Source organism: Pleurodeles waltl, chromosome 4_1 (genome assembly GCF_031143425.1).
Source record: "Pleurodeles waltl isolate 20211129_DDA chromosome 4_1, aPleWal1.hap1.20221129, whole genome shotgun sequence".
In the NCBI taxonomy this organism is placed as follows: domain Eukaryota; kingdom Metazoa; phylum Chordata; class Amphibia; order Caudata; family Salamandridae; genus Pleurodeles; species Pleurodeles waltl.
In genome coordinates, this window is record NC_090442.1 from 282,879,760 (window position 1) to 282,899,426 (window position 19,667).

Consider the following 19,667-nt stretch of genomic DNA (forward strand, 5'->3'; position numbering starts at 1 on the left):
ACGTCCTACAAAATATGTGTAGCTGAACTTAAGAGGGCCAATACATTTTTACCAAGAAGTTGCTGACACATAGGGTCTGATTACGACCTTGGCGGATGGGATACTCCGTCACAAACGTGATGGATATCCCGTCCACCATATTACATGTTTCATTGTATCCTATGGAACTTGTAAAACAGCGGGCGGGATATCCATCACGTTTGTGATGGAGTATCCCATCCGCCAAGTTCGTAATCAGGTCCATAGTATGATGGTGGTATAGCTATAGATGGATAGAACATAAGCAGCCATAAAAATACAGATTATACATATGAAAGTCACTATTATTCCAATCACTAGGCACAGAGTTTTAACACTGCAGGCTGATTGTATATACCTAATACTGTTTAAATATTTTGTGGCTATCAACCTTCCAATTCACGATTCTGGCTATGGAGAACACATATACAACAATGAGACATATTGTCAGTGGATGTTCATCCTATTTCCCTCAGGTATAACAAACCTAAATCTGCTCTCAGGTTTATCCTAGTTCAAGAGCTGTTCAAATAATATGTCTCTTCTGACACAACTTATAAAACACTTGGATGAGCCTCAATTCACAATTTAGAGTAAATCGAACCTATAGATACAAAAGATTAAACTCACTTGGTAAAATTGTCTTATACCGGTTTTTAGTTCCATGGCTAGGAATGTCCAGCTCTTTGGGATCCACAAAATTCATCGGTATTTCCTGGAAGAAATAATAAACATGAGTATTTTCATCTTACATCATCTTTTCTCATTTATCCATCCCACTAAAAGGAATAACCCAAACATACAAGGATCATCAATAGCCCTGTGGTCAATGCGAATTATTGGTCACCCTGATAACCCAGGTGGGGTACTGATAGGCATCTTGCTGGATATCAGAAAGAGTAGAAAACTCTATGTGGCCACTAATAATGATATATTGTGTATTGCTAGAGATTCACAGTACAGGTCTACAACTTCTCTTGGATCACATAGGATACCCAGGTCAATAATAAGCAGAAGGAGGAAGTCTCTCTCATGGCACTTGGTTAAATATCCTTATTTTTTTAAAGCAAGAGTTTCATTTTGTTATCAAGATTTAGATGTAATGACTTAAGCAGTATTGTAATCTGTGATCCAAAAAAAAAAAAATAATAAAGATGCTCATAGCATAAGAAATTTAAACTTAAATGGAATTTTTATCTTTTTATTTCCATATAAATTCCTTTCCATTTTGGTGATTTGCAGAGGATCTTTAAGAGGCACTCACACTATGAAGATCACTCCATCCTTATCTTTATGCATGCAAACACATTTCCATCTACAGCCTTGAAATAACACAGTGGCTCCAAGGAGTACAGCAAGAATTTAGGCTTTGATCTGCTGCTGTTTTTTGCAGCTGGTTTTCCGTGCCTACATTCAACTTTGTTTTGAATAAATGCCATTAGTGGGCACAAACAGTAGATCCTTGTAAGAAAGTGAGTAATTGATTGAGGTAGACATGAGTCCACCGCAAGGGATAAGACCACAAACTTGTCAGGGTAAAGGATGTTTGCAGACATTTAGTCCAGGGCTCAACCCAGTGGTTGCTTTGGTACAGAGCTGAGAGGCTCAACTTAGGAAAATGTTTTAAGTATTTAGCAGTAACAAAAAAGTGAAAAAGTGAAAACACAATGCAAATCCTACAACCAATTTAAATCAATAGAAAAAACATCAAATTGAAAATGACACCAAAATGATAAAAACATTCACTAGCCGAAGATATACATTTTAAAGATTTAAGGCAACGCGCACCAAGAAAAAGCAAAGCGACAGACAGGAGTCACTGTGCATGACTGATGAGGACCAAGACATGATTTCAGTATGACCACGATGGAGCGCAGATCGAATATGCCATGTGTGCCATCATGGTCATAGATTCTACATTCAAAATTAAGGCCTGATTAAGAGTTTGGCAGGTGGGTTACTCCATCACAAACATGACAAATATCCCATCTGCCATATTTTGATCTCCATAGGCAATAATGGGATCGTAATATGACGGGTGGGATATCTGTCAAGTTGGTAAAGGAGTAATTCCTTCCGCAAAACTCTAAATCAGGCCCTTAGTCTCTGAAATGGAAATTGACATCTTTCAGTGGGACAAGGTTACAAGCTGTGTCTGAAGGAATCCTTGGAAAGCTGGATAGCCATAGGACAAGGTCCAGCTGAAGCTACTTGTTTTTGCAGGAAAAGCTCTGAGCAGGAGAAATTCATATTTTATATCAATGAAGTCCTCATGCAGGTGCTTTTCACACCTTTATCCAGTCAAGATTTCTAGCTTCGGACTTAGTATTTTATGGAGCTCAATATCCTCCAGTGGGGCAAGCCTGAAGCTGTATCTTACAAAATCCCTTTGAAATCAAACAGCTTCGCAGCGATGTCCTGCTGGCACAGCACTTAGGGGCTAGGGATCACTACAGAAGAGGCCAAAATCAGGGTCCAGTCAATCAGAAATTTGTAAAGCACACTACTCACCCGTCACTGAGGAGGGGAGGGTGAGAAAGGGGGGGGAGAGGTGCTGCTACTGCTCGAACAGCCAAGTCTTGAGAAGTTTCCTGAAGATTAGGAGGACTTTGGTCTGGCACAGGTGGGTGGGAAGAGTGTTCCACGTTTTGGCGGTGAAGTGCAAGAATGATCTACTGCCGGTCGTAGTTCTGCGGACGTGTAGGACGGTTGCGAGGGTGAGGTCAGCAGAGCAGAGATGCCGGGTCGGGGTGTAGAAGGAGAGCCGTCTGTTGAGATATTCTGGCCCAGTGTTGCGCAGTGCTTTGTGAGCGTGGGTGAGGAGTTTGAAGGTGATTCTCTTGTTGACTGGGAGCCAGTGCAGGTTTTTCAGGTGGTCTGTGATGTGGCAGTGGCGGGGGATGTCCAGGATGAGGCATGCGGAGGCAATCTAGATGCATTGCAGCCTCTTCTGGAGTTTGGCTGTGGTTCCTGTGTAGAGGGCATTGCCGTAGTCCAGCTTGCTGTTTACAAGGGCTTGGGTGACTGTTCTTCTGGTTTCGGTGGGTATCCATTTGTAGATCTTTCAGAGCATGCAGAGGGTTTTGAAGCAGGAGGAGTAGATGGCGTTGACTTGCTGGGTCATGGATAGTGAGGGGTCCACGATGAATCCTAGGTTGCATGCGTGGTCGTTGGGAGTCGGAGCGGTTCCGAGAGTGGCAGGTAGCTGCTCTTCCTCCATTCAGCGACGGCCTTCATTCCTTCATGGAGGTAGGTCTTGGTGGAGTCCTTGATGAGGGAGAGGATCAACTGAGTGTCGTCGGCGTATGAGATGATGTTGAGGTTGTGTGATCGGGCGATGTTAGCGAGTGGGGCCATGTAGACGTTGAAGAGGGTCGGGCTGAGGGACGAACCCTGGGGTACGCCGCCGATAATGTCGGTGGCCTCCGAGTGGAATGGGGGAGGCGGACTCTCTGTGTTCTGCCGGTGAGAAAGGAGGTGACCCAGTCCAGGGCTTTGGTGCGGATTCCAGCATTTCTGAGGCGTGAGCGAAGGGTGTGGTGGCAGATGGGGTCCAGGTACAGTTGCCACTGATCAGTTTAGCACTTCTGTTCAAAGGCCTCTTGAAACTTTGTGTGCTGCTGAGCAGCACACAAAAGTCAGCAAACTGATTCTTGAAGTCTACTTCATAGTGTTAGGTACAAGTGGGATCAGGTTTATTCCCTCAAGTCTTCATACAAGTGTTAAACAATACATCCAATCTTCTTCTGTTGTTCCACAGATTTGGATGGTGTTATGATGAGCTATGGGTTCCGTGCAACCTTTGTAAACCTCAGTAGCCAGTGGATGAGGATGACTTTTGGACACTCTCTAATCATGGCTACAGAGAGCCCAGGAAACAAAAGGCTTCTCTTTCCCAGATCACCTAACTATAAATAGACAGGCCTCACCTTGGTCCCCTTCAAGTTAATGAAGTTTCTAAACTCTCCCCAGCTTCCCCTCCCGAGCTGATATGTGCTATATACCTCACACCCAGGTCTTCCTGCCAAAAGGCCAAAGCCATTCTTTGTGGTTTGGGAGCTGTCTCACACTTGATTAGGAGGAGGCATTGAAAGGTCAGTTGTTGGAACACATGGGCTAATTAGCCAACTGGAAGGTTCAGGAAGAAAAAGTAAAACATTTTAAAAGTCCCTTTGTTAAATACTTGTTAATCATTCATTGGATTTAAAAAAAAAATCAAAGTGTTTGCATTATTTCCGCAGCTTGTCTCAAAACAAAGATAACAGAGTTATTATATTCTGAATTTTAGTTTTTCTCATATGAAAATTATTGCCATTTTAAAGTGAAAACAGTTTTGGGGGCTAATCACTCTTGGTACATGTCAACACTAAATTCTTGTATGTACCACTTTTGAATATTAGGCACCCTACCTTGTCAGCTACAAAGAGATCTACTATGGGGTGACCTATTTAGTATTTAAAAGTAGGGTTCTTTCCTACAAAAAGGCTTTTTTCGACAGGCTTTCCTGTGTGTTTAAAACAAAGCTGTAGGAGTCAGGCTACTCTGTTAGGTCTGAAGTCATGTTTTCACTCTAGGGAATAGCACAATAGGTCCTGCGGTTCAAGGGTGACATTTAACTTTCCATAACACCAGAGTATTTTTCTCCACAATATACTATGGCCCTACTATAAAGTATGTCAGCTGGGGAATAGTCAAATTTACTATGTTTTAGGCATTAAAGCACACACACATAGTTGCCTGGGTAGCTGTGCCCCAGTATGCATAGTTAAAAAACTCAACAATACTAGAAAGCAAAAGAAGCACTTCCTCAGAATCTCGATTAGCAGAATTAGGATGCAATCATGTAAGCCTGCAAATGGTACTTACTTCCACAGAATATCTGTTGGTATGCTATATTTTTCCACAGTATTACACCTAGGAGAAGTGGAACCAGGGTGTTTTCTGGAGAGGAAATAGAGGATACCACTAGGAACAGTAGATTTAGAGTGTGGAGAACAGCCTCTGCATTTAAAACACTTATAGTAAGGCAGACTGGATAGCCATTCAGTTTGTGATGAGTACCCATCCACTAAACTCGAAATCAGACCCATAGTGAACTCACACAAAAGTATAACTCTGAGTTTTACAAACCTCTCCAACTTAAAGTATGTGACAAAAGTCAGGCATGCATCTATGGTGTGTAAAATACCTAATACACCTCTCATTTTCAAGCACCATAGAAGAAGAGATGAAATACCTGATGCAGTAATGTGCGCTTCTGCCACTCTTGTTCCTGATTTCCTGATGATTATGCCCACTAGAGGCAATACAAAGGTGAAAGTGTAGCAAAGTAGAAGCACTTCTGAATTCCCCTTTTTCTCTAAAATATTTAAATCATAGGAGGAAACATAAGATGACTAGATTTCCCACTTTGAAGAGAAGATTCTGAAATAGTCTCCTTAAAGTACAACTCAAGTACCATGATCTTATATTTATTTAAAAGAATATGTGTTTAGGACAATCAACATTTCCAAGCCACTGTCACAAGCATACACCCAAATTTGTGGAAAAACAATATTTAAACCCTGTGGAGTCCACCTATACAAAACCTATTGCAATTCAGATAAAAAAAACACAATTCTGCTTTAAAATGTACAACCTTCAACTGTTATTCTCATTAATTAACGAATGTTCCGCGATTTTTTAACATAAAGAATGTGTTCCAGATCTAGTACTGTGCAATGTGTAGCAAAGAATTTAAAAGTTGAAAACAAAAAAGTGTGAGCTGTTTTCTCATATGTACAGGTGGCCACACGAATAATGCAGTAATAGACGACCACGTCATATGGCAGCAATAACTAAATTATGCAGCAAAAAAATCAAATCATATAGTGCGATTGATGGTGGTGAAAAATCTTAGAGTGAAAATAGATCAAACACTGTCCAGGAAAGATCAAGTTAATGGCACATGCAGCTCCAGTTTCGCCACAATGAGGCTCTTAAAAAAGCCTTCCCTTGGCTCCTGGACATTTCCAGAAATTCCCTTGTCCAGGCTCTTATACCCAGTCATCTGGAAAATGGAAATGTTTCACTGGTAGCAGCAAATTACACTCTGCTGACCAAGTTGCAATATATTAGCATGGTCGTCATTTAACCTCATTTTGAGAAACCGGTCGCCGATGAAAAAGCGCACTGTTTTCAAGCTCTGCTATCTGATACATATGGCATTTTACAAGGCCCATCCTGCTTATCTGTACTCACGACTTAGGGCCTCATTATGAGTTTGATTGTCCCACCGCAGGACCGCTAAACTTGCAGGGAGGACACCACTGCCATGGTGGCGCCCCCCCGAGCATATTACAATGTAGTCCCCGGGCTGATAAGAGGGAACATCGTAATATGCGGTTCCCACTGGGCTGACCGGCGGGAGCCGAGGCCATTATCGTAGCACTCAAGCACCCTCGGAATGCAAGAAAGCAGACAGTGCGCATTCTGTGGGTGCTTGGCAGGGGGCCCTTGCACTGGCATGGGCAGTGCAGGGGCCCCTCTGTGGTCCCCGGCACTGGCTTTCTATCATCCTTTCCATGGTGGGGTCCTCGACATGGATAGGCTGGGGTAAAGCAGAGTTGTAATCAGGCAGATGGCGCTGAGTTCAGTGCCGCCCTGGCTGAGTAAAACTCAGGCCGTCATCACCACATCAGGAACAATGATTCTGGCAGGGACGACAGTCTTTAGGCAGGTCCACCTGGAAGGGTTGTAATGTGGGGGTTCGACCTCCTGGAGTATGGTGGTCCGACCACTACCTTGAGTGTGGTGATCCTCAGAGCGCCACACTCATAATGAGGCCCCTCCTCCAGGCCTCACCAGCCCTCCCAACAGCTAAGGTCCTCAGACAAAGTGCTATTGCAGACCTTTAGCACCTCAGGGTGTATGGTCAGATCCTTTTCATATACGGCCCCTTACCATTGGAATAAACTTCCTCTTAATCTTCGTACCTATCCAGATTTTATTAACGACAAAAAGATGTTAAAAACGTGGTTGTTTTAGTGTTTCTCAACTTGCCTGATGGGCACAGCACTGAGATACTCCTTTGGGAGTAAGGCATATGCCATGTCAAGACATGGAAATAAATAAATAAATAAATTGATTGAATGAATGAGTGGCTGAATGAATAGATTGATGGATCAACTCTTAAAGTGCAATCAAATCACCTGATGATATCTTGACGCTAGAAATGATACTACCAGTTAAAGAAAACAAATACAACCATAATAAAGAATTTTAAGTGCCTTTCTAAAAATTTAATATTTATGTATTTTGTTGAGCTAAAAAAGAAGGGTGTTCCAAAAAGAGGCCATGATAACATTAAAAGAGCACCCTCCTCTGATCTGTATCCTATAGAGTGAGGCAATGCAAGTAAAGACAGTGAATCTGTTTATAGAGGTAACTCAAAGATGTATCTAAGCAGTAGAATATGCTGCAAGAAGGGTGCCACTCCATAAAACCTTCTGTGATAAAATCATAGAACTTTATACTGAATTTGCTTGGGGACTGAGAGCCAATGCAGTTTCTCATGAGCATTTGAAGCCGTATCAAACTTTCCAAAACTGTAGACGATCCATGTTGCTGTACTTATACCCATTGTAAATCTTGAAAAGATGCCATAGTAAGGCCAAGATAGCAAGTGTTGGCATATTATTACCATGATATGACAATCACAGCTGCCACACCCACTCTAAGATGTTCAAGAATGAAGGGCAAACTTTCCTTGAAGATCCTCATTTGATAGTGATAAAAGGAACCCACTGATTTAAATTGAGAAGGCAAGTTCAGTTCCTTATCAATTCGGAAGCTTAGTAAGTTATTTAATCTTTTCCATGGCAGTAGAGGCAAGTCCTATACAGGCTAACCTGTGGTCTTGGGCCCATGGAGACTTTTGCACAACAACACTACTTTTATTTTAAAGGCATCGAGTCACAATAATTTATTGTCCCACCTGTGTTGGTCTAGTGACTGTCACCTTTTAGTTATATCATGAATTTCTGAGATGAATGTATAAAATCCCCACATAAGCAGGGTGTTATCTGCACTAGCCTTAATTGGAAGCAAAGGGTTTGAATACATTTGCCAAGAGTATGGAGATAGATTTTGAAAAAATGGAGGAAAGCAACAACTCCTAAAGAACATCACATTCAAATGGGGCAAGCACTAAATATCGGGTTCTGCCAGTTAAAAAGCCCATCATGTCTCTGCATGCCCACTTCCTCATTACAATTTACTATGATGGAATGCTCTACTGTTTCAAATGCAGCACATAGGTCATACATAGAGGGGCACGCAGGCTGCCTACACCTAGCCCAACCTCTGATCATGCAACACCACAACTAGTGCAGTCTTGTTTCCCCACCCAGATCTAAAACTCATCTAGCTTGTTTCTAAGCTAAGGTGATCTATGAAGTATCTCTGCCAGCCAACAGTCAAGAAACATCTCATCAATTTTGGTTACAGTCAATCGTTATTCTTTTGTAGTTAGAGTTAATTGACAGACTGTATTTGACATGTATGAGCAATGGTTGGACAACAGCATCCCCTATCCATTTTTCAGCTGAACTGATGCAAAGGCAAACTTTAGGATGGCTGTAGGAGGACAAATAAAAGCAGGGCTACCCACTTTGGATTCCTAATTGGGAAAAATAGTCAAGGGTGCTTGCTTTCAAGGAGGAAAGTAATGTAAACACTTATGCTCCAGAAATTAAAGGATGAGTTTCCAAGGGGGGATGCTGAGACTGAAGAATTGATTTCCTCCTCCAGGGATGGAACTGTAAAGCCATCCAGGTCCTGCAAAATATAATTGTGGAAATCTTTGATTTTTTTTATGAACAAGCAAAGCTAAGCTATCACTCAATGATAGGGAGGGTGGAGTAATAATTTTAGTGCTATCAAGGTTAGTTAGTTTAGACACTATTTGACATAAGGCACTGTCTTAACTGTTGGAGGAAGACCTGGTGGGAATCTTTAGAGTATGAATAGCCTCATAGCCACTCCACCTGTTGCACCTTGATATTGTTTTTCTTTTTGTCCAGGGTAAACTACTGAATGTTTTGTATTACTTGTTTTTAGTTAGGGGAATCAGTAAATTCAAGGTTTTCAACAAATAATTGTTAACATTTTGATAAAGATCAGTGTAGGATGCTGGCTCTGTATATACTATATCAAAATGAGATATAGTGTGCACAGAGTCGAGGGGTTCCCCAGAGGCTTAACAGGGGAAAAAGTAGATAATACTAATGCTCTCTTTTGTGGTAGTGTGGTCGAGCAGTTAGGTTTATCAGAGGGTAGTGCAAAGCATTTGTTGTGAACACACAGACAATAGAAGCAACACACACTCAATGACTGAACTCCAGACCAATGTTTTTTATATAGCAAAAATATATTTTCTTAATTATTTTTAGAACCACAAGATTCATGTTGCAGGTAAGTACCTTAAAATATTTGTATTTCAGACATGTAACAACAGTACTGTGATTGAAAGCAATAAGTAATACTGTTCATGAAATATTGGCAAAAGACTGTATCAAAAATGGACACAATGCAAATTTTCAGAAACAGTTCCTGGGGGGAAGAAAAATTAGATCGGTTTACAGGTAAATACAACACTTACAGTTTCAATCTCCTGGTTTTAGGAAGTCCACCTGTTGGAGTTCAAGTTAACCCCAAACACCCACCACCAGCAACACGTGGCTGGCCGGGTGCAGAGGTTAAAGATGAGTAAAGTTAACATGGGCTCCTATAGAGACAGGAGGTACTCAGAATCCGGTCCGCCTGCAGGTAAGTACCCTCAACTCAGAGAGCAGACCATGGAGGATTAGAAGAGCACTGAAGGGGCCACAAGTAGGCACCAAATACACACCTTCAGAGGCACAGGGGTGGGCGGGTGCAGGGTGCAAACAGGATGGCGGGTTTTCAATGCTGGTCTATGAGGGGACCCCGGTGGTCACTTAGAGGCTACAGGTGAGGTCCAGGTGGTCATCTTGGGGAGACGACAGGCTGGACAGGGAGGAGGGCCACTTGCTGAACGCTGATGCACTGGAGGATGGATTCTCCAAGGCCTGGGGGATGCGGGTGGAGTGGGTCTTTGGCCGTCGTTTATCTTTGTCCAGAGCTTCGCAGTCAGGGTGGTCCTCGGGATTCCCTCTGCAGGCGTTGTCGTGGAGGGGCGGAGAGGTCAACCCAGGGTGGGCACTTGCTCACAATCGCTGGGGGACCGTCTCTTGCTGGGTGGACCACCTGGACATGGGCGTGGGTGTTGGGTGTACACAGGTCAAGACTAACGCATCCGGAGTGAGGTGAGAGTCCTAGGATGAGGGATTTTCTTAGACAGAGCCGCTGTCCTCAGGAGTTCTTGGTGATTTTGGGTGCAGGGCAGTCCTATGGAGTTGGGCAGAGATTGCTGGTCCCGCTGGACGCATCCGTCGCTGGTCTTTTTCAGGTTCTTTGAAGCAGGAGACAGGCCAGTAGGGCTGGGGCCAAAGCAGTTGTCGTCTTCATTCTTCTCTGCTGGGGGTTTCAGTTTAGCAGTCCTTCTGCTTCTTGTAGGGTGCCGGGACTCTGGTGAGCTGGGTTCAGGGAGGACCTTAAATCCTAGATTTAGAGGTGTTTTAGGGGTCAGAGGGCAGTAGCCAATGGCTACTGTCCCTGAGGGTGGCTACACCATCCTTGTGCTCACTCCCTTTGGGGAGGGGGCACAAACCTAATCCTATTGTTTCCTGTCCACCAAACCAAGATGGAAGATTGTCACCCCAGCTGTGGACACATTAGGGGTGGTCCTGGCTGGGGTGGTCACTCCTCCCTGTTTCCCCTATTTTTTCCACCAGACTTGCCGCCAAAAGTGGGGCTTTGTCCGAGGGCGGGCATCTCCACTAGCTGGAGTGCCATGGGCACTGTAATCCGAGGCTTGAGCCTTTGAGGCCCACCTCTAGGTGTTGCAGATCCTGTAAGGGGACGTGTGAAGCATTTCCACCCAGGACAGGCTTTCTTTCTGACCACAGAGTGCACAAAGGCACTCACCCTATATGGTCAGAAACCTGTCTTCAAGTGGCAGGCTGGCACAGACCGGTCAGTCCTACACTAGCAGTTTGGCTAGCATACAGCCGGCACCTCTAAGATGCCCTCTGTGTGCATTTTTCAATAAATCCCACACTGGCATCAGTGTGAGTTTATTGTGCTGAGAAGTTTGATACCAAACTTCCCAGTAGTCAGTGGAGCCATTATGGAGCTGTGGAGTTCGTAATAACAAACTCCCAGACCATATACTCAACATGGCTACACTGCAATGACAATGCTTAATGGATTTAGACACTGTATGGGCATATTGCTCATGCAGCTATCCCCTTACCTGTGGTATAGTGCACCTTGCCTTAGGGCTGTAGGGCCTGCTAGAGGAGTTACTGACCTATGCCACAGGCAGTGGTTTGTGGGCATGGCACCCTGAGAGGGATGCCATTTTGACTTTGCCTTTTTCCCCTCACCAGCACACACCAGCTGCAAAGCAAAGTGTATGTGCTTGGGGAAGGGTCCACTTGGTAAGCATAATACATGCTACAGCCCTTAGAGACTTTCCCTGGCCACAGGGCCCTTGGTTCCATGGGTACCTTTTACAAGGGACTTCACTGTGTGTCAGGGGTGTGCCAATTGTGGAAACAAATGTACACTTTTTGTGAAAGAACATTGGTGCTGGGGCCTGGTTAGCAGGATCCCAGCTTACTTTCAATCAAAGTTGGCATCAACACTAGGCAAAAAGTGGGGCGGTAACCATGCCAACAGTGGCACTTTCCTACAATCAGCTGGTCCAGGAAGAGTACCAATAGTCTTCCTAAGAATGATAAACACATACTGGCTAGGATGAAACTTACTCCAGGCTTGCAAGATGTTTGCTTACTTGAGCAGGTGGGAAACATGATAATTTTGAATGGACAGAGCAGAGAGTAAGTCCAACCTTATTAATTGTTGGTTTGTTCAAGTAAGTGTAGAATATTTGCAGTTCTGACCAATTCAGCAGAAGAGAAAACAAGGTCAATATCATAACTACATCATCAGTATTTCTTATATCTGACAGAACCTTTTAACTTCAATATTAATGTTTTTTAAATGTAATTGTGTATTAATTTATGTATTGATTTTGAAGTTTTTAAAACATGTTGTATATTAAATGATGTACTGAATGAGAATCACTGATGGAGTGTAAACATTTAGGGCCTCAGTACGAGGCTGGCGGTCTTCAGGCCGCCAGCTCCTTGGTGGCGGTCAGGACCGCCGCTGCTGTGTGCGGTCCGACCACCACTTCAAGACCCTAGCGGTCAGACTGCTAGTGTTCCATGATCCCAACGGCCTGGCGGTGGCCGAGATCGTAATCCACCAGAGCAGTTCTGCATGCAGCGCTGTCCTGCAGATTACAACCTCGTTTTCCGCCAGCCTTTCCATGGCGGTTTCACCGCCAAGAAAAGGCTGGCGGAGAACAGGTGCAAGGGGCCACGGGGGGCCCCTGCACTTCACATGCACTTGGCATGGGCAGTGAAGGGGTCACACCTCCCAGTACCCTTGTAATGTACACAGTCTGCTGTGGAGACAGTGAACATTGAGAGGGTGCTGGTACAGCCTGCAGGCTACAGCATTGCTCGATCATAAGCCAGAGACAAATCTGTGGCCTGTTTCCTGCTAGGCCGGTGGGCGGAAATCAGGGTTTCCACCGGCCGGCCTAGCAGGAAACTCCTAATAGGTTTTGCCAGGATGGTCGCCGCTTTGGCGACGACCACCCTTTAGGGAATTTGGTAGACAGGCTTTCCCATCCGCCAAACTCAAAATGAGGGCCTAAATATATGATATGCAACTTTTATTATGTTTACTGAAATATATTCATTTTTCATGTATTAAATAAATGAATCATTTTCATGAACTACAGTGAGACAGAGATGATGTACATTGTTATATTGAGTGGTGATTTTAATAGATTACCATTTTCAGTCAAGATGGCAGAGTTTGACCTAAATAGTGTATGGTGGCCTAAGGTTCCACAGTTATAAAATGAGGGAGGTGGCACAAGGCACTAGCACTAAAGGGGAAATCATTTTTGAGGTAATAGTTGCAAAAAAACATTTCCCTTTTGCTGGTGAAGGGTGACTATGCCTGTGTTTGGTGCTTCCAAAGACAACTCTACACAAAAAGAGACCCACCTCTGAGAGGGACCTGCAGAATTGTCAGCAGAAGGCAGTATTACAGGATAAAAAGGCAGTGCATAACACTACTACATAACAGGGGGCTTTGAACTAGGCATCATTTCCTACTCGGCATCCTTTGGCATAAATGCATAGTATCAGCTTTTAAATAAGCACCATCCTGCATCAATGTCATGAAGAATTAGAGTGCTGGCCTCTAGTGGCCTCTAGTGAACAAGAAAACAAAGTGGAAGTGGTGAAGGAAAGCAAAGAAAGCCTCAAGCTAAAGAAGCAATTGAAAAAGGAAGTGCCGGTAAGCCTAGATTCATAGACTAAATCAATGAAATATGGAGAGTGAAACTGAGCAAAAAAAAAAAAAATCAGTTTGTTTAAGAAAATAATTGTATTCAAAATAACCAATTGTAGGAAAGCAAGCACCTGTATCCCACAAAATAATAACCATCTTCCCTCATCACGTCTCAAAGAACTAGAACACCCATCTGTAGTGAATACGAAAAGAAAATGGACGCAGTGAAGGAAAGCAAAGAAAGCCTCAAACTAAAGAGGTAAGGAAAAAATAGGTGCTCGTATGCTTAGATTCGTACCAAGAGCTGATGTAATAGCTGAGATTGAAACTAAGTAAATAATTACTTTTTTAAATATTAGTTTGTTTAAAAAATCAATGTTATTGAAAAATGCCTATAGTAAAGAGAAAGCATAAGGCTTGTTTCCCAGGAAAAAAAAACACAAGCAACAAACCCTTTGGAAGTAAAAGCAATACAGCGACTTATCCAGCGACTGAAACATCACTAGCCATTGTGTTCTAAATTATCCAAAAACATTCCATGGCATTATTTTCTAGCTACTGTGACATTGTAATTCACTTACACAAGAATTAGGGGATTATGTAGAGATTGGTAGGTGCAGAACATTCACCACAAAATGATAAATATCCTGTTAATCCTATTTAGTGTGTTTACATGAGTATGCCTGAGTGTCTCTTCCCTTTCATATAGAACGTAAACCTGCCTACACACTCTAAATAAAATGTATGGAACATCTTCCAAAACTCGCCCAACCCTGCTAAATCCCACAAGGATGAAAAAAATGCAAAGCCTACTAAAATTGGTATTCACCAGAAACTAATCATTTTTTTTCACATGGAAGCATATGAATGCTAATATATTAACACTTTCTTCTTTCCAATTGAAAATATATTTTGAAAATGTGCAACATTGCATTCGCAGAAAACAAGTCTACAGTACACTCTTTTCATAGTAAAATGTGGGCTACATTTATTTGATCTCTACCACTTATGTTTCAGATCCTGTAATTTTCGCGATTAGATAGTGTTCACATTATGGGCCTCAAGAAGCACCACTTGCCTTTAAAATACTGGTTTGCAACACTTGGTAATAAATTTCATGTTTATTACATACGTGCCTCATTAGGAGGTACTTCAAGATTCCAGTCTTGGGCCCCAGAGATGCGCCATGTTTGGGATCCCTAGAATGTGTAAGTGCTTTCAGACAGGATATGCGTAAGTGCTTTTCTGGAATACCTGTTGCTATGAGAACATTATCTGCAACGTGACCATAAATGTATGTGAATAATGAAATAAAAGGCAGAAAATGATTCATACCAACAACTTAGATTTTCATTTAAATATTTAAGATTTTTGTTTGCTGCTGCAGACAAATTCCTTTCTCCTCGCCTATCAAATGTGGATGACTGCACTAGCTGGACAAATCCTTAAGTGTCTAATGAATGCCATATACATCTAAAGGTTATGAGTTAGTTTGGAAAATGTATTGACAGGCACTGTACCACAAACCTTTAGCCTGTTTGAGATAGAAACTATTTTATTTCTAAACCTGCACATTATTCAAATTGAAATTTATGCAGAAAGTATTGAAGTTTAGCAACACAAAAGGATGATGAACGAAGTGCTGACAATGCAAACACTCATCCCCAGTCACAGATCTGGGTTTAATCCATCATTCTTTTGCTCACCATGCCACCCCAGTTTGGACCCAGCCATATGCAAATCAGTCTTGACCCTGTTCTTCATGGGAACAGTCCAGCCCAAACTGCCAGGCCAAGTCCTCCCTGGACCGGAAAAAAGCATCCTGGGACCGGTTTCAGGGTATCACCCTTCTTCAGCCAGGCTAGCTTGATTCCAGTGGCACAGTGAGCAAGGGGCCCACGTCTGGGCATACCCTTCCCACTTAGGGCAACTTTAGCAACACAAAAGGATGATGGACGGAGTGCTGACAATGCAAACACTCATCCCCAGTCACAGATCTGGGTTTAATCCATCGTTCTTTTGCTCACCATGCCACCCCAGTTTGGACCCAGCCATATGCAAATCAGTCTTGACCCTGTTCCTCATGGGAGCAGCCCAGCCCGAACTGCAGGAAAAAAGCATCCTGGGACCGGTTTCAGGTTATCACCCTTCTTCAGCAAGGCTAGCTTGATTCCAGTGGCACAGTGAGCAAGAGGCCCACATCTGGGCATACCCTTCCCACTTAGGGCAACTTTAGCAACACAAAAGGATGATGGACGGAGTGCTGACAATAAAAACACTCATCCCCAGTCACAGATCTGGGTTTAATCCATCGTTCTTTTGCGCACCATGCCACCCCAGTTTGGACCCAGCCATATGCAAATCAGTCTTGACCCTGTTCCTCATGGGAACAGTCCAGCCCGAACTGCCAGGCCATGTCCTCCCTGGACCGGAAAAAAGCATCCTGGGACCGGTTTCAGGTTATCACCCTTCTTCAGCCAGGCTAGCTTGATTCCAGTGGCACAGTGAGCAAGGGGCCCACGTCTGGGCATACCCTTCCCACTTAGGGCAACTTTAGCAACAGAAAAGGATGATGGACGGAGTGCTGACAATGCAAACACTCATCCCCAGTCACCGATCTGGGTTTAAGCCATTGTTCTTTTGCTCACCATGCCACCCCAGTTTGGACCCAGCCATATGCAAATCAGTCTTGACCCTGTTCCTCATGGGAGCAGTCCAGCCCGAACTGCAGGAAAAAAGCATCCTGGGACCGGTTTCAGGTTATCACCCTTCTTCAGCCAGGCTAGCTTGATTCCAGTGGCACAGTGAGCAAGGGGCCCACGTCTGGGCATACCCTTCCCACTTAGGGCAACTTTAGCAACACAAAAGGATGATGGACGGAGTGCTGACAATGCAAACACTCATCCCCAGTCACAGATCTGGGTTTAATCCATCGTTCTTTTGCTCACCATGCCACCCCAGTTTGGACCCAGCCATATGCAAATCAGTCTTGACTCTGTTCCTCATGGGAACAGTCCAGCCCGAACTGCAAGGCCAAGTCCTCCCTGGACCGGAAAAAAGCATCCTGGGACCGATTTCAGGGTATCACCATTCTTCAGCCAGGCTGGCTTGATTCCAGTGGCACAGTGAGCAAGGGGCCCACGTCTGGGCATACCCTTCCCACTTAGGGCAACTTTAGCAACACAAAAGGATGATGGACGGAGTGCTAACAATACAAACACTCTGAAGTGCCATAACCACATTATCCCTTGGCCTTATATGTATACATATCTAATCTGTATAACAAATAAAAACAATCCAGTCAAATGTATTTAAAAAAAAAAATATTAATACTATCATTTCAACATCATATCTAATGTATTGCGTAATACTTTCCTGAGTCTCTTTCATTGGGAAAACAGATTAAAATATTCCCTCACATATTAGGACAGCAATTTCCTCTACAAGGAATATCGTGAAAAGGGGATAAAACACTTTGTTGTAAAATGCTAGCAAGAAAAAAGTGTTTCGGCTGCGAGTGCCATTATAGTTAAATTATGGTACTGCCCTTACCTGTGTAGTCTGGTTCACTAGATCAGATCTTTTCAAATGGCTAAAAATTTAGCTGCTTCTCTACTGATAAATACCGGAAATTGGATGCCATTTGTGAGGTGCATTAGTGCTAGTTGCATGTGGATAAAATCATTATATGAAAATCATTTTGTTTTACTCACTAAACCTTAAACCATTGGCCCCTTCTTTTCTCACTGGAAAACGTCTTCAATAAATTCTTAAGTTTGATTTCCATCTTTGGAACACGTCCTGAGTTGTTGGACACACCTCTTTTTTAACCCAGGTTGCCACGAATCTGAACACCCTTATCCCAAACATGTACACACCAATCAAATGAAAATCATTTTGCCTTATATATATTGCTTTTTGTTCATGGACAGATTTGCCAGGTAATTTCAGATTGTCCCAGAACTGCCTTGGGAAGTGATTCTAAATATCAATATCATACCAGGAGCTTTGAAGATAATCCTTCTGAATAATGTCATTGATAGCAAATATGCTGCACAAAAAAGGAAGAACTACCCAAGCCCCGCAGGATCCCAGATGCTTCTAACCCCACAGGTGATGCATAGTTACTGATCCATTGGCACACGGTGATTCATTAAAATGTTAGGCTGGCCTGAATTTGTTTATAACATCACAATGCCCATTGATGTGACACTCCAACAGACATTGGCCTGGGTCCAGGACAGATCATGTGATCTTTTGGGCAGGTATCATCATGGATGTTGCCAGTATTCTTAACAGAGAGATTATATTTGCTAACATCTTAAAACCAGTCCCAGTCCTGGCATTACAGTGTAATAAGGGATTACAGGGTAATAAGGAATATAGCTATTTTTTGGAAAGAGAATGGGATGCTAGCATTTCAATCTCAGAGTAAAGATGAATAAATGGATGTTAGTAGAAAGAATTAGAATGATGGCAGTATGAGCAGACCCCAATCTAGGCAATGAACAGGTGACATGGAAAGACATACATAAACTACATGTATGCACTTATATGACCCTAATTGAGATCTACGGTCCCCACATGCTGATTGATTTGTACGTGTAATACTGAGTAATGCATTCCCTCCACTGACTCAATGAGCACCTCGGCCTAAAAAAATTGTATATAAATGGTTAACTGTACAATCAGCTGCAAATGTCTTGCAGTCTGTTCAGTTTCTTTTATGTGTTTGATCTGTGTAATACAACCAATAAAGCTTTCCAAGAAAAAAACAGTTCCAGACCAACTATATTTCTGTGAAAATGTTTGCTATCAATAAACATTATTAAGCATTTCAATCCTTGACAATAATCTTCACTAGACCTGACAGTCAGGACTTGATATTTTTATGACATACAATGCTCCACAGGTAATCACAACATTGCTAAAATTGAAAGTGGGGCACAAAACATGTTTCCCACTACATCATCTTGAATCACCCATGCATAATAATAATCCTAAAATTGTGTCACATTATACTTGGTGCAGATGTTGGAATTTTCACAGTTTGTGTAGTGTGCTTAAACATCAATTCTAGTGATTGAATAAGTGTATTATCCATGAGATGTGTAGTTTGAAGTTGAATGTTCCAAACTGCTTAAGGTGTCTTTATGTGTATTCAACAGGCATATACACTTTGTCCTAAACCAACGCATAGGCTGAAAGAAACTCAGCATGTAGTGTAAAATAACTCAGAGTCTGTCTCCATTTTCTTTTCTCATGTGACATACCATGAATTCTGTATGAAGCAAATGAGAACTTGCAACGGTTTCATGAAGTTGCTGTCTTGTAAGGACACGGCTGGCTGATTGCAGATACTCCATTGCTACTTTTTCACGTGGCGTGGGCACAGCGGTAAAGGGTTCAACAATACCCAAGCCACTCATGTCTAAGGTTAATGACACATTGGATCCTCTCCTGCAGGAAACAAAAAGAAGGTGTGAGTTTGTGATTTATTTTTATGAACATAACTTGATATACTTCTTATAGTAAAACAGACAAAAACATTGCAACATCTTGTTTGTCACCTGTGTCTACAGAAGCATATGCTGTTAACTGACTATTCATTATCACAATGATAGCACTTAGTAGTAGGTGATCTTACATATTATACAGCATGCTAAATAAATAGATCAATGATTGTTTGCTTGACACCAAAGCCCCTGAAATAATGTACTAACAACACCATGAGAGCTATTATCCAATGCCTAAACAGACTCTCGTTAGTAAATACTATTTTTGACAGACACCAATTTGTAGAATTCAACTCATTAATTAGAGATTACAAACCATCCTTTTTATCCTTTTTGGCTATTTTGACATACTGTGCTTAAGAAGGTACAGTAATGAGCAGTATTTGCACATTCTCTCACAGCAATGATTAGGAAAGGAACAGTCTAAGGAGAATTAGAACATTGGAAGTTGGCAGCTCCATTGAAAACAATGGAGTGCTGCGGGCTTTTACTGGCCGGTAAAAGCCTGCAGCGCCAACATTCCAATGGGCTTTGTTCACAGCAGCAGCTGTGAACAAAGCCTCATGGAGCCCGAGGGGATTCTAATCCCCTCGGGCTCCGTGAGCAATTTGTTTTTTTTAAGAGAACATTCTGCCC

At 42.7% G+C, this 19,667-nt stretch overlaps 1 protein-coding gene across 2 annotated transcripts in view; it reads right to left on the reverse strand.

Moving 5' to 3' along the window:
- Positions 1 to 19,667, reverse strand: part of PTPRR (protein tyrosine phosphatase receptor type R) — a 697,768-nt gene that overhangs the window by 142,783 nt on the left and 535,318 nt on the right. For both annotated transcript variants that reach the window (XM_069228339.1, XM_069228340.1), the window contains 2 exons: positions 18,789 to 18,975; positions 649 to 733 (listed from right to left, as the gene is read on the reverse strand). In XM_069228339.1, coding sequence (XP_069084440.1) covers positions 649 to 733; positions 18,789 to 18,975 — 272 coding nt within the window. The remainder of the gene's footprint in view (positions 1 to 648; positions 734 to 18,788; positions 18,976 to 19,667) is intronic.